Consider the following 14,321-nt stretch of genomic DNA (forward strand, 5'->3'; position numbering starts at 1 on the left):
AGTGGATTCCTCTGGAGGGCCAGTCAGGAGAGAAGGCAAGGGTGCAGCTTCTCTCCTTCCAAGGTCTCCAGGCCACCTGCTGTTGTTGTCGTTTCTCCCAGGAAGCAGACAAGAAACCCCAAAGTTTCATTCCTTCTGCCTCATTCCTGTGTTTATAGTGCTGCAGGCACAGGGTTGTACCATTCAGGATGTTCCCCAGCCAATCCAAGTCCTTTTGGACGCCAGCCTCTCTGTTCTCCTACTCCCCTGTGGATGGACCAGCATCATTCAGACAAATTTGCTTTTTATTTCACTAAGCAACAGCCCGTTTCCTGTTCACTGCACTGACCCTGGTCCCTGTGCCAGCTGCAACCCCAGTCCCATTGTTTTGCCTCTAGCTGGATTGTCCCATGTCCCCTTGGCATGTGCACTCAGCTGGAGCTCATGATGAACTCTTGTGGTCATACCGTCCCCAGGCTTTCTGAGTCTGTAGCTCCCAAGGCAGGTCTCAGCCTTGAACTGGAGACCAGGCTTTTTACAAAATAAGTATATATTCAAAGTGTATTCAAAAGCACTCTGCTCTTAGGCAGGGTGCTGCCTTATCCAGGAGGAGAGCAGAGGGAGCAGGCAGAGCTGGAGTCCTCACCTTATCTCCGCCCTAGGGGTATTTCAGTTTGAAGAGGGAATCTAACAGCTACAGTTCACTGCAGCTGTATCACACAGTCCTGCGTGGTCTGGTTCAGGCTCAGCTTACACACACACTCACTGCTGGACATGAGGGTTGAACATTGGTCAGGCAGGTCAAAAACTGTGCGGCTTGAGTTCTACGGGGTTTTCTCCAGCTACCAAGAGGCTGTGGCTCTACCCCTAGGTGACGGGAAGACACTCTACCTAGTCTGGGAGCCTCTTTCCGCATACTAACTTTATACCTGCTAGTCTGCTGAACTTTTCCCTGAGTATCTTGCCATAATTGAAAAGAAAATTTGGTTCTTGAAACTACTTATTCTTAAAATAAGTAAGTTCTTCTCTTTTGGTGTAACGGCCGTTTCATATCAAAATACACCACTGATTTATCCTCCAGTACCAAACTGAGTTCTTAAATATGTAGGGCCTAGCAATATTTGCCTTTTCTTTAGGAAAGATTGACACATAACAAGGAAACTAGGGGTTTGGGGGATTTTTTACACCATCCTCCCTCCCCCCCTCCCCAGAGTGGTCAGATACGATTCCTTTTTTTTCCCCCTAGGGTTTGTTCAGCTCAGAGATATTCGTGCCAACAGCTGAGAAAAAAGTGTAAGTGCACCTGGATAAACAAGTGAACAGGAACCAGAGCAAGAACGTGAATCAGTCTCTGACACGAGGCTGCCCTTCATTTCTTCCCATGGGTCTCAAAAAGTACAGGCAGTGCCTGCTGAACAATCCCAGCTGACATTTGTTTGTTCGCAGTAGATCCACAGCAGTTCCAAGGGACAGCCAGCTCCCTCATAACAGTACAGGGGCCCACAATGGCAAAGGTATTGAGAGTACCAGCAGCCCTTTTTTGAGAGTGGACACCAAACGCCTCTGAAGTTCTGGACTTAGCACTGATTGGAAGCGTACATCCTGAGCAGTCAACCCCACCCAACTCCCAGACGATGAAGCAGAATGAATGTTGGAGCAGCGAAAACAAAATCGCGGGTTTGGCGTGCATGGTTCATCCAGCTCAGCCCTATCTCCTTCTCCCGTTACTGGCATGCTGACCAGCTGCTGGTGGCCAGGAGGCACTTGGGAAGCGAGCACCTCTTAGCAGGACACTGCACCCACCGACACTTGTGGCAGGGCACACGGTACCCAGCTGCTGTCTTGTGCTGAGATGTTTCCCCAGCCCACAGACCCACTGACCACTTGGCCCAGAGGCAGGCAAGAGGCACACAAGCAGTAGAGACTTTATTTGTGGCCCTGGAGGCAGGCAGTCCTCGGTGCTCAAGCAGCAGAGCTGATCACGAGGTAGATGAAGCATGGATACCACCAAGTCTCCAGGTTGAATCATCTCAACCCCTAGTTTTGTGAAGGATAAACAAACGAGTGTGACTTTTGACACTCTCTGGTCTAAGCAGAGACAGGGAAGCTTGGGCTGCAAAGTAGTCAATATGTTTTGTACAAAAGTGTTTTTTTCCTATGTCTTTAAATTCTCCTGGAAGACAGTCACCACCCTCTAAATGCTTTCTAGTAGCCAGACATCACAAGTACTACAGCTTAAGTCCAAGAAAGAACATTTTGAAGGACCCAGAAGAGATGTTAAGTAAATCAGCAGAGACAGTGTGATGGATATTGAGTCAAAAATGTCACTACGTGCAATTTTTACACAGAGTCCATGTACGCATATATGCATATGAGTGGGGTTTTTTTGTGTGTGTGAACTCCTCCTGCAGTAGTGAGGTCAGGCAGAAGCTACCCCTCCTGGGGTTAGTAAGGAGTAGGTAGAATACATGTGCGTAGCATTTACTTTCCCAATAAACCTCTGTTCCAGGGACTTTTATTAAACCTGTCATCTGTGCTTTGCTAAGCATTGCAAAACAGATAAGAACATGGTGGCATTGGCAGTTATAAGTGGGGTCTTTCCCTCTCCACAAGAGCCCGAGCTCTAGCCAGTGGTGCTCTCCAAGTACCACTACCAGGTGTAGACCTGACTGGCTCCAGTTCTGCTTTTTTATATCAGCAAGGACAGACATGGCCAGAGGTAAGTACAAGGGGGAGAGGAGACATTTGCAAAGAAAGCTGCAGTATCTGCAAAGTTGTTTTTGAAAAGCTTCAGAGAAAGTAGTATTCTGGCAAAAAAATCCTGTTCCGCAGACTTAGGCTCTGCATTGCTCATGGACTGCTGAGGAAATGGAATAAAGAGAAGGAAAAAGCACCTGTTTAAACAAAGGTGCAGAAAGAGGGAGAAAGTGACATCTGGAGTGATGCCAACCTCAGCGCAGCCCCTTCTGGCACTGCACTGGGCACTGGTAATGCCTAACTGCTGTGCTAAATTTATGCATTCGTTCTGGTCCTATTAACCTGCACACGAAGCACGGAGCAGGCTTCCAGCAGCCTGCCTTGCTGGCAGATCTCCTCAGTGCATTACGGAGAGAGCTCGCTCTCAACCAAAAGAACATGCAACACTTGTGTCTTTGCCTCACAGAGGGGACTTCACGGTTACTCTGGAACTTCAAAGTTGAAATTTAAACACACTTTTCAAATCCCTCCCTTTAAACCACCACAAATCCCAGCCTTGCTGCAGGGTCTGGTCTGGAAAACTTACAGGGCTGTAGCCAAATGCAGATGCTCAACCCCCACTCACTCCCAGACCTTCCACTCCTAAGCCTAATACTGCGCTTAGCCATCACACTCTCAGAGCCAGCTCTGGCAAGGGTCTGTGGAGACCTGTCTCTCTATACAGGGACACAGAATGGTCAGGGTTGGAAGGGACCTCTGGAGATCACCTAGTCCAACCCCCCTGCCAGAGCAGGGTCACCTACAGCAGGTTGCACAGGATGGTGTCCAGGTGGGTTTTGAATGTGTCCAGAGTGGGAGACTCCACAGCCTCTCTGGGCAGCCTGTCCCAGTGCTCTGCCACCCTCAAAGTGAAGAAGTTCCTCCTCATGTTTAGATGGAACTTCCTGTGTTCAAGTTTGTGCCTGTTACCTCTCGTTCTATCACTGGGCACCACTGAAAAAAAGACTGTTCCCATCTACCTGGCACCCTCCCTTTAAGTATTTGGAAGTATTGATAAGATCCCTCCTCAGTCTTCTCTTCTCTAGACTAAAAAGACCCAAATCCCTCAGCCTTTCAGCACTGCCAAGCATGAAGATCCCAGATCACAAGCTGGAGTTCCTTAAATCATGACGTTTGATTTTAAAAAGCAGTGATAGTTGTTAAATTTTCACATACCCTGTGGTTGTTGAATGGCCCTTGCATCTTCTTGTCACGTGACAAAGACCCTGTTCACTCTCCAGTAGCTCATTAGCGGGGAACCTTCAGCCCTGGGGCACCATCCGTGCCTGACAACTCATGTTTGAATTGTCCTGTGCAAGATACAGCTTCACAGGAGGTGCAGAAACTAAAATTACTCCCCTCCCTCTTTCTATGCTAGGAGGACAGAAGTTAATCTATGAGAAACACAGCAGAGTAGATTGAGTCTATATCCGTGTAAAGTGCAGAATCAGCCAAGGCCTTAATGCTCAGCTACATCTGCGTGCAGCTGGTGATGCTCAGTGGGATCAATCTCTGTGAAGGGTGAGGGGTCCTCACCCCAATACTGGTGGTTGCATGACACTGCTGGAGTGGAATCCAGTGCTGGAGGAAATGAATGCCAGGTGCACAGTTCAGCTACGCTCTCTCTGGAACAGAACTCTCCTCCAAGGTAATCCTCTGTCATGGAATCCAAACACACACCACAGTACCCAGATTGGTAACATACTTTATTTTCATTCTTTTACAAGCAAGAAAATCCCGGGATTAAAACAATCAGAATTAATCAGACACCCCAAAGAATTCACCAGAAAACGGCTGTCAGGATGACTTGGGCTGGGCTTAGTCCAGAAATCCGACTTGAGATCTGTCCCAGCACCAATATCCCAAGCCCACTGAGACATGACTTTCCAGGTGACGCATGCCCCATCATATCAGAAGCAATAATGCAGCAGCCTTGCTGTCCCAGGGCATCTTGCACTAGTGGGATCCCTGTGGGCTGAAACAGTGGATAGTAAGGGAGCAGACCAAGTCCTTGGAGAAATGAGAGCAGGAAGAGGGAGTAGCCCAGCCAGAAATTAATATGACCCAAGTTATTAACTCTGGGATGCTAACAGCTAGGGAGTGCAGGCTCTCACTAAGGTCTCTAAAATAAGATGTTTCTCTGGTTTGATCCAGTGCCTTTGTTTTATCTCAGCCTCTCCCCAGGAAGAGGTGGGACTCTCCATACCCCAACAGAGTAAGCCGAAACTAGTACAGTGAATTCTGCTTGGAAGTTCTTCCAGAACAGTGCATACCATCTATAAGTACTGTCACTTATCTGGCAGGCAGACCCAGGCACTATACCAGCCCAGACAGACCTGCAGAGTGTCCCAGAAAACGCACACAACTAGTCCTTCACAGCACGGACACATTAATCACTTCATGTCCTGCCTACAGCGCAGTCCAGCAAAGACTACGTTACAAAGTCCAGTAAAGAAAAGGAAGAGACTAAAGTCCCTGCAGGCCTAGGGAATTCTAGATGTAGTCCTAGATGAAGGGAACATGCTGTATCAGAGATACACGGGGCTCCTCTGGGACAAGAGAGAGGTGGTTGGGTTGCAGATGAAACATCACAAGGCTGCCAGGTCTGTACAGGGGCTGAGGAAGGAACTCACACCTACCTCAGACGCAGAAGATGTTATAATCAGCCAGGGCCTGCTCCTCTGCAACAGGACAGAAGAGACCTAATTTATCTTTGCACAGAGCCAAGCGCAAACACCCAGACAGTCCTGGCGCCCCACGGTTCCACACTCACCTGGATGGTAGTAGTCATAGACCCTGACATGGCCTGGCTTCAGGTTGGTCACCCCAACCTCCCGCTCCAGATGCAGAACACAAGTCTCGGACTTATGGCTCAACTGGGGAAGAGGAGCAAATTACAGTTCACTTACAAGCTGTTTATATTTATTCCTCACCTAAATTTGATCCTATTGACAGACAATAACAGCTCTGTTGAGTCAAAGGCAGGACTTCAAGATGAATCTTGAATATCCTCCTCTGCGAGACCGGTCCTTGATTCCCCACGCAACTCTGCCACTGTCCTCCACTCCTGCAGCAGCTCTACTAGAACACACACATACCTTGTCCAAGTAGAGGGCAATGCCTCCTTGTGTTTTCTCAGTTCTTCTCACAGGGTGCCAATGCTGCAGCTAGGACAGGAGAACAGAGAAAGCAATTTGGCTGGGTCTTTTGAAAACCAAGTGTGAGACATCCCAACAAAGTTTAATCTAAGCTTGAGTGGGCAGGTTCTCATTCACTCACTTCCAAACTTATTTTGGGCTCTCAGCCCTTCAGGCTGATCTCCTTGAAGGACCACTCAGCTCCTGCAAAACCCAAGGACAGGAACCTAAGCTACTTAGCTGTCAAGGATGTGCTGAGCGAATTGGGCCAGAAGAATCACCATCCTCAAAGCTCAAAGAGAGAGTACGTGTTGATGTTTGTTGTGTGGCAGAGGGGAAGGGATGGTGAGATTGATCAAGAAAGAGACAGGCAACACTTTCCTATGCAACCTCCCTGTCTCCTTGGGCATGGATGGTCCCACTGACACCACATCACCATCCTAATTCCAGGCTTCTTACAGACATCCTGGATCCTGAAGCCAGGACGAATCCAGACAGTAGGGACACCTCCACGATCACCATGTTGGAAATGGATCTCTTCCCAGTGTACCTGGGGAAGAAGATCAAAAAGAGAGTCTCTCCCAGCCTCCCCTTCCTTCTACCACCATACCCTGTGTGCAGGACCCTGAGCCAGGAAGCCCAGCCAGGAACGGGACCAAGGCAGTCACTGCTCCCTCTCACAGGGGGCAGATGATGGCCGCACGGCTCTGAGCATCCCCGATATGAGATGGCTATTTGCACTCCTCTCCCTAGCAAGAACCAAAGCCCTCAGAAACACTTCTCCTGCCCCAGAGACACTTGAGTCTTTCCTTCTCCATCTGCCATCTGGACCTTCTGCTGAAACTGCCTAGTGTTTCCACCGCAGCCAAGCAGCACCCCTCAGCTCTCCAGCTACGTCTGGCTCTCCTTCCCAAGTAGAGCTGTGTCTTTATAGTCACCTGACATTGACATAGACAGTAACAGAGTGTGTGTCATCCTCCGTGCAGTTGACTGGCTCGGTTTTCACTCGCAAGGCAAAGGATGTGGAGGCCTGTGGGGAGGGCGTGTTGTACCTCAGTACCATCTGCAGGGAGAGACAAAAAGACAGAATAAGACATGGATAATCAGTTCAATATTATCTATCATACCTTTTTTCCACTGACTACCCTAATCTTCAAGATATGGACCCCAGACAGTGAGTACGCTCATCCCAGTACTCAAACTAAAGGTCACTCAGATTGGAAACCTTCCATGATCCTTCCAGCTGGGGCTCCTTCTCCTCATCCTTCCCCTTGAGATTGCTCAAGCCAGGCACACAGAAGCAGGACCACTGTGCAAGATTTCCGTCCTTTCCCTGAGAGCCATGGAAGCATCACTGTCCTTGCATTTGGACACCTTATGTCTCTTGAGTCTCCTACAGCACACAGGTTTATTGCATTGGCAGCAGGTTGCGATTAAAGCCCAGTTAATGAACATTTCTTTGCTTCGAGCTGCAATGGAGACTTTTGGCTTTGATAAGATGAGGAGCAAAGGGTTGTCACAGCAGGGTCTGTGGGAAGGGGGCAACCCACCTGGGTAAAGACACAACAGCTGCCATGGGCCTGCACCGAGAACTTTCCCGGGACTTCTGACAGTGCCGCCTCCTGCACCAACAGCCGATTCTGGTAGGAGACTTGGAACTTCCTCCCAAAGCCTCTCTGGGATCTCACCCTCACTTCTGCGACCCCTTTTGTGCTGTACGTCAGCGCTGCATACTTAGCCAAGGCCTGCAAAGCAACTACTGTGTCCTGAAAAGGAAGAAACAATTACATTTACACATTTGCTCTGCAGCTCTGAGACCCAAAGACACTTGAACTTGCCGTCCTGAGGACCTCTGTATACAAGGGCTCCTCCCCTCAAAGCCTTCATGCTGTTATTTTCATACTTGCATATATTGTGCAGAGGTTCTTTCTCAAGCAACATCCCCTTCCCTGGTCACAAGTTACCTGTGTTGAGGCAAACCCTCCATAGGCATTCTGCTGCCTGGTGAGCCAGGCCACAATGCCGGAGGCTGTGGTGAGATCAGACACTGTGCTATTTGGCTTGGAGAGCAGGGCCAGGAGGACGTAGGCTGTCAACTCCACATCCACAGACAGTGGCTCTGACCAAGGGCTGGTGCTGGGTCCGGGCTTGGATGGGGTATCGCTCCAGTGAATCTGTCCACCTGGGAAAGGAAGGGAGTAAGTGACATTGAGGGATGTCAGGAAAGAAATCCTGACGCCTGGGAGTCACAGTGGCTTGTCTATGCAAAGACAATCAAGTAAATACCTCGTGGCTGGGTCATCACATCACTGGGTGAACTGCAATCCCATGGATTTTGCATCACCCAACATTCCATATTACGCATTTAAAGACCCATTTACCAAGGTGATACGCAATACTAATATGCCAATAATCTGCATACACATTATCTCCCAGACATCCAACTACTCCATTGCCCTGTTTGCCAGGTCCACTAACTGGTAGTTAATAGCTCGCTAATCACTAGCCAGTCCTGGGGGTCAGGGACCAACAAGAGGGGCAGCTTGCCAGCTTGCTTCCCTCTCTGGCACTTTGCAGTTCTGCCTAAGAAAGCCCACTTGTCTCAGAGCCCAACCTCTACTTCGGGTACCACAAAAGGATGAGAGGTTTGAAGGAAATCAGCACCCACGCTGCAGTATTGCCAGCACATGCCTTGAGTTCATAGACTGAGTGTCTAAAAACTCTCTTTGGTGAAGGACAGGATGTAACACCTAAAGGGTAAGGACCATAGTCCTTCCAGGTTGTATGTAACCCACGGCCCAGAAAGGTCGCTCGTCCCTTCTCCAATGTTCACCTGGCACCGAGGTTCCCATACCTGCTCTGATTGCCTTTCGATCAAGCATATCAAGTAGCTTTTGCGTGCGTTGAGAGTCCTTAGCCAGGGCGAAGGTGTAGGCCAGCAGGGCCTGGGTGTAAGTGCTGGTAGCTTTGGGAACAGAAGGAGCGATGCAGCCCAGAGCTTTGCGCACCACTGTACTCTACAGAGAAGGGTTGCACAGATATTGGTCACACACAAACACGTGAGGCAGGCAAACACTGAGGTACACAAGCAGAAGGATGCATTAGCATATGCCAGCACAAAAAGTACCCCATACATTCACCAAGGTGTCTCTGTGCTTGAGCCTACACTCTTCTCTTCGTATCAGTGCAGCACCAGTAAGCGGTGTCTCCATCCCTTGGTGCAAGGTGCTTGACAGACACCCCCCTAAGCTAGTCATAGGCTTCAGCAGTGCGCTCTCAGTGAAATGAACACCTTTACTGCTGGAATAACACCCCCACATCATACTTTCCAAGTCCAAACACAACAAGAGCAACAACACACAATTGCAATTGCTTACACCCAGCCTGCTGACCGAGATTACTGTGTTCAGTTCACCTCTGTGGTGCCTTACAAGGTCACTGGGATTTCCAGTTTCCCCTGGAACACCAATACTGCTGTTGACAGGGGGCAGCAAACCCACTGCTCTCAGCAGCATTGTATCCCAGCATTCAGCTGTGCTGTTGCAAACATGTGCCAAAGGCTCGCAGTGGTCACCTGTCCCATATAAGTGCATCTACAGCACTTCAGTTTCCCCTCTTCCAGTGGCCTCTTGGTTAAGTAAAGTAAGGATCACACAAGGGCTACCTTTCCGATTTATTCTAACATTCAACATGCTCCTTGCCTCTTTCCCTTCTAGGAAATACAAAAGGTAACATCTGTGTCATCTTGTGCTCTCTAGATGGTGGCGTAGTATTGCTAGATGCAGCCACCAATTCTCAGAAATGGTCATAGTATCTACTCATGCAGTACCAAAGGTTCCCAGGATCCAGATGATGCTTTTTGGTCGTTCTCTCTTATTGAATCCTAGCAGAAGCAGTAAGCTGAGCTTTCATTATTTCATAAGTCCTACTTTCCTATTTGCCCTTAAATATAATAACTGCAAGCAGCAGTTAATAATACCTTTGTATTCTGAAACTGAATAGACCTAAGTAGGAATTATATCACATTTGTGAATTTGTTCAGAGGCTCCTTTATTATTCCTTTTCCTTCTTAAATCTCCCACTCTCCCAGACAGTTAAAATGGAGGTAACGTCACTGGTGTTTGTACAGCTACCAAACTTCAAGTGAAAACACTTGATGCACTACTACCTATGAAGTGCTGACTGTTATCATACATCTTAATACCTTGTCTAGGAACAGCCTGGCATGTATTATAACCCATCTGACTCTCATGTCTTCTGGTGAAACTAACACAAGAACTGAGAATGCCACTCTACTGGAAGTGTTTTGACACTTAGTGTGCTCATCTCGTTGTTGACAATAGCAGCCCTAAGTGCATGATGTACAGAAGCATTTAGCTTCCCTGGGAGCAGCCACATACCAGCTAAGAAACTGCTCCTCTACAACACGCCATTTGTTTCCACAGTCAACATAAATAATCTGTTTTGTTCCAAGAGATCAATTTCCAACACAGTGTGGGGGTAGAGGGCTGTTTGTCTCTGCCTAGACTTTTTGTCATACAAACCATGCTTCACCAGTTCATTCAGAACAGTGTAAAATAACTCCAGCCTTTTCCCTGCATTTTAACACCTCATGACTTTCACAAGCCTTTTAGGTATGCTTGTAAGGGAAAGTAGGACCTGTTCTGAACATCTTGAGTGCATTAGCCCTTGCAGGACATCCTCAAACTTTTTCTCAGGATCTTGACTGCTACTGATTGTGTATTCTTTGTAAAATCATTTATAATCCACTCAAGGATACTCTTCTGGTTACTATGACAAGCTTTGTGTTTCCCACTTCATCTACCCACAGACCTACTCAGCAAATTTCTTCTTCACTGGGGCTAGGATAACTACTGTGAGACTTGTATTTTTACCTATTTGTCGTTACTTATGAGTGTCTTTCGCTGTCATGACCATTTTCATCTAAAATCAATGGTTTATGCATGTGTGCCCAATTGAATAACTATCTGGTTTCTTTCACACCAACAAATCTGATGCAACAAAGCATTCCTCACTCCATGGACAATCCTTTCTGAGCTAACAGCACTGTTGTCATCTCTGGAACATGAGGAATTCTATGAAGTCTCCTACCCTGTGGTAGCCTAGATTTTCTCACCGCTGTCAGAGCACTAAATCACCCTCTGTGGATTCATTCAGGACAGAGTGGCTTCCACTAGCTCACCATGCAAATTGCTTTGAGGTCCTGTTTGTCTCCTTTTCAGGATTTCACTCATGGATTTGGAGGAGCAGTCTGGTCTCTTCTCAGTGACACTTTGCTTTCCTTCCTAAATGACAAAACTGGCTAAGACTTACAACAAACTCCTAGTTAATTTTCTACCAGGATGAAGGTCCTTGTCCTTTTGTTTCATTCTGCTGCAGAGCACAGTACCTGTTAACTATTTGTCATCCAGTTTCATGAAAAGCCTCCTCCACAAAAATCATTACCAAATGATAGAATAATTCAGATTGAGAGGGACTTCAGAAGGTCTCTAATCCAACCTCCTGTTCAAATCAGGGTTAGCTATGAGATCAGACCAGGTTGCTCAGGGTTTTATGCAGTTGGGTCTTGAAAACTTCCAATGATGGAGACAATTAAACCTCTCTAGGCAACCTGTTCCAACACTTAATTGTCCTTATGGCGAAAAAAGGTGACCTGAAGGACATCTGTTGCCAGAAGGAAGGTTAATTTCCATCTGTCTCTCTATTTTCCCCTAAGCCCATTGCTTTCAGTTGCAATGAAAAGCACTGCTCTTTCACTTACTTTTTTTATTTCAGGAGGATTTTGCTTCTCAAAGTCTACAACCATAGTATCTCTCCATCAAGTTGACTATATTTTTTAACTCCCAGTACCACAGAGTAATTAGTTATGATCTTTAGCACTGGTAAGAATTCCCTCTTTTTATTACTTAGGTGTGCAATTCCAGCTGCCATTCTTCACAGCATGTATGTCCCTACAGCACTCCTTTCCCAGACTTCCACTTTCTGGGAAGCTAAATCACATTAAAAATGTCACTATGGCTATTTACTCGACTGTGGGAGCAGCTACACCAATCTCTCCTCCCTAACTACTCACCACTACTTCTCAGCTGTGTATAGTACAAAAGGTAGCAAAGGGTTGGGAGGATGCAGGGGGAGGGGAGTAGGAATGAGCAGCCAAAGCCTGGGAAACAGGCACAGTATCTAGCCGTGAACTCCAATGGCTCCCTGTAGTCTAACCTCACATTCTCCCCTGTCAGTCATGTCCTCCCTCAAGGGACAGTGGAGATTTTTTCCTGAGAAGTGGTAAGTTTTTCCTCCCCCAACCTACTACTTTGTCCATAAGTTTCTCCAAGATGCTCTGTTGCCTGCCTCAGCGACACCACTAAGCCCTTCAAGATTCAGATCTTAAGGCACAAGCATAGCAAAGAATCCCAATATTTACCTCTGGTGTCTCTCCTGCCTCCAAGTATGCAGCAGTGATGTAGGCAGCCAAGGGGACTTCCCCATCCACACCTCCCTACAAAAAGCATAAAAATCAAAAAATCTGGGAAAGTTAATACACAAAGACCTGAAGCTTTTCAGTAAAGGCCCCACCTATGCCTGGATTGCTCCCAGACAAGAAAGCAGAACAACACAGGAAAGTGAACTAAAACAATTACGAGTAGACCTGGCAAGAACTGCTTTGAGTTGTCCTTCAAGGTGCTCTGGCTCCTACCTTCATGGCTGTGTGGAAGAGTTGGCCCACATTTCTGAAGCAACCATTGGGAAGCTGGTGGAACTCCAGCCAGGTGAGAGCGGCCTGGATGGTCCTGTTGTCCAGGAAAATGTATGGTTTGGCTTGGACAAAGCATTTAACCACAAATGCCGTCAGCCTGGTTGGGAAAAGAAGAGAAAAAAGGCATGAGAGAGGGAAGAGAGAAGCAGAAAGAGATGGAGTGAATAAGAGAGAGGAAAGAATGGGTGGAAAGAAAGAATCTAAGTAGAAGCTGAGGAACAAAAAGTAGGAGTCTGAAACTGGTGGGTCTCTCCTCACCTATTGTTCTGCTAGTCCTTGTTTGCTAGTCCAAGGACATCCTAAGGACAGCTGCATACCCCTGGGGTACACTAGCCTGCAAAGCACCTGGAACACTTTGGGTCCAACAGGACAGAAAGGATTCAATGGTGGAAGCAGAAAGCTGCCCACCTCTAGGCTGTTAGACAGCAGGTAAGAGAGCCCAGTGCTTACCAAGTATTACCGTACTCGTCCTTGGTACCAAATTCACTGTAGGAACCATCAGGGTGTTGATACTGCAGCTGTATCTGGTACCCTGGGAAGCAGGATAGGACATTAGTGCTCAGAATGGTATTTGCAGTGAAATCACTGGGCAGGGAATGGGGTGGTGTTAACATTGTAAGTGGTTGAGAGCTCTGGAGGGAAGGGGAGTAGGCAACCACTGAAAGGCTGGACACAGTGGAAGGCAGAGGAGCAAGGTGGGTCTGCTGTACTTGCCATTGCGCAGGAAAGCTGTTGCCTTCTCCTTGATCTCAGGGGTCAGCTGCCTCGTCTTCTCCAGGTACTGCAGCACATAGACAATGGGGGCAAACAGCACCATGTTCTGCTCCCCACAGCCATGGGGCATCTGCACCAGGTTGTCCAGGTTCTGCAGTGCCATCCCCATGAGGTCACCTGGAACAGAGCATAGGCACCCTTACCACACCCTGGGCAGGAGGCTTGGGGATTCACCTCTTCCTACCTGTGACCCATTCCCAGCAGTGTGCCAGGCAAGATAGCCCCTGCACAGCAGTGTGGGGACAAATCTGTCCAGCCAGCTTATCACTTCCTTTGTGCCCTCCGTACAGGTTGTACACATTCCCATCCTGGCAGGGAAAGCCCGTAAACAGAACACCCTCTCTCTTGCTGAGTGTTTTACTTATGTGGAACCAGGAAACGCAGCCACATACATGGGAAGAACGAGGCAGTGGGGGCTCAGAAACCTCAGAAGGGGTATGGGTGGTTCTGGGTTTGGGCTTTCCTAGGCCTAAACTCAGGAGATATGGGATCTGGAAATGTACTATCATAGCCGAATTCCTTACCGGTGACTGAGATGGTGGCTCTGACTGAACCTTCAACCACATTCAGAGGTAACATCAGAGAGACAGATTCCTGTGCCGGATTGCCTGAAACCAGCAGGGTAAGGTGTACACGGAAGACAAAAAGAAAGAGATTCTGATGAAAACAGCCTTCAAAATCCCCAGAAACTGTTCAAGATTGTTCTGTGCTAACATCCCATTTTCCTGACACAGAGGCTGCAGATCACATTAAAAACCCTGTACCATTCCACCCTCAACTCCCTCCATTCCCCTCATCATGACTGCGCTATCCTAACAGCCTTCCTTCTGAAGAGGTTGACAGGATCTTGTACTGGAAACCCTCTGTGGTCAAAGCCACCTGCTTTTCTCTACATAAGTTACTCCATCTCATTTCAGTTG

General features: G+C 47.8%; 1 protein-coding gene across 1 annotated transcript in view; it reads right to left on the bottom strand.

The window, feature by feature from the left end:
- Positions 1 to 5,355: 5,355 nt before the first annotated feature.
- The window catches only part of LOC309671944 (alpha-2-macroglobulin-like protein 1), a gene marked incomplete at both ends in the record, with an annotated part of 43,170 nt that continues 34,204 nt past the window's right edge, over positions 5,356 to 14,321 (bottom strand). Inside the window, 13 exons of the mRNA XM_082483308.1 lie at positions 5,356 to 5,396; positions 5,489 to 5,591; positions 5,814 to 5,882; positions 6,312 to 6,402; positions 6,791 to 6,915; positions 7,403 to 7,618; positions 7,817 to 8,034; positions 8,707 to 8,869; positions 12,295 to 12,369; positions 12,568 to 12,724; positions 13,078 to 13,159; positions 13,342 to 13,518; positions 13,926 to 14,009. Of these exons, the coding sequence (XP_082339434.1) occupies positions 5,356 to 5,396; positions 5,489 to 5,591; positions 5,814 to 5,882; positions 6,312 to 6,402; positions 6,791 to 6,915; positions 7,403 to 7,618; positions 7,817 to 8,034; positions 8,707 to 8,869; positions 12,295 to 12,369; positions 12,568 to 12,724; positions 13,078 to 13,159; positions 13,342 to 13,518; positions 13,926 to 14,009 (1,601 nt within the window). The remainder of the gene's footprint in view (positions 5,397 to 5,488; positions 5,592 to 5,813; positions 5,883 to 6,311; positions 6,403 to 6,790; positions 6,916 to 7,402; positions 7,619 to 7,816; positions 8,035 to 8,706; positions 8,870 to 12,294; positions 12,370 to 12,567; positions 12,725 to 13,077; positions 13,160 to 13,341; positions 13,519 to 13,925; positions 14,010 to 14,321) is intronic.

This window comes from Vanellus vanellus (assembly GCF_965231255.1).
Source record: "Vanellus vanellus genome assembly, chromosome: 1".
Lineage (NCBI taxonomy): Eukaryota > Metazoa > Chordata > Aves > Charadriiformes > Charadriidae > Vanellus > Vanellus vanellus.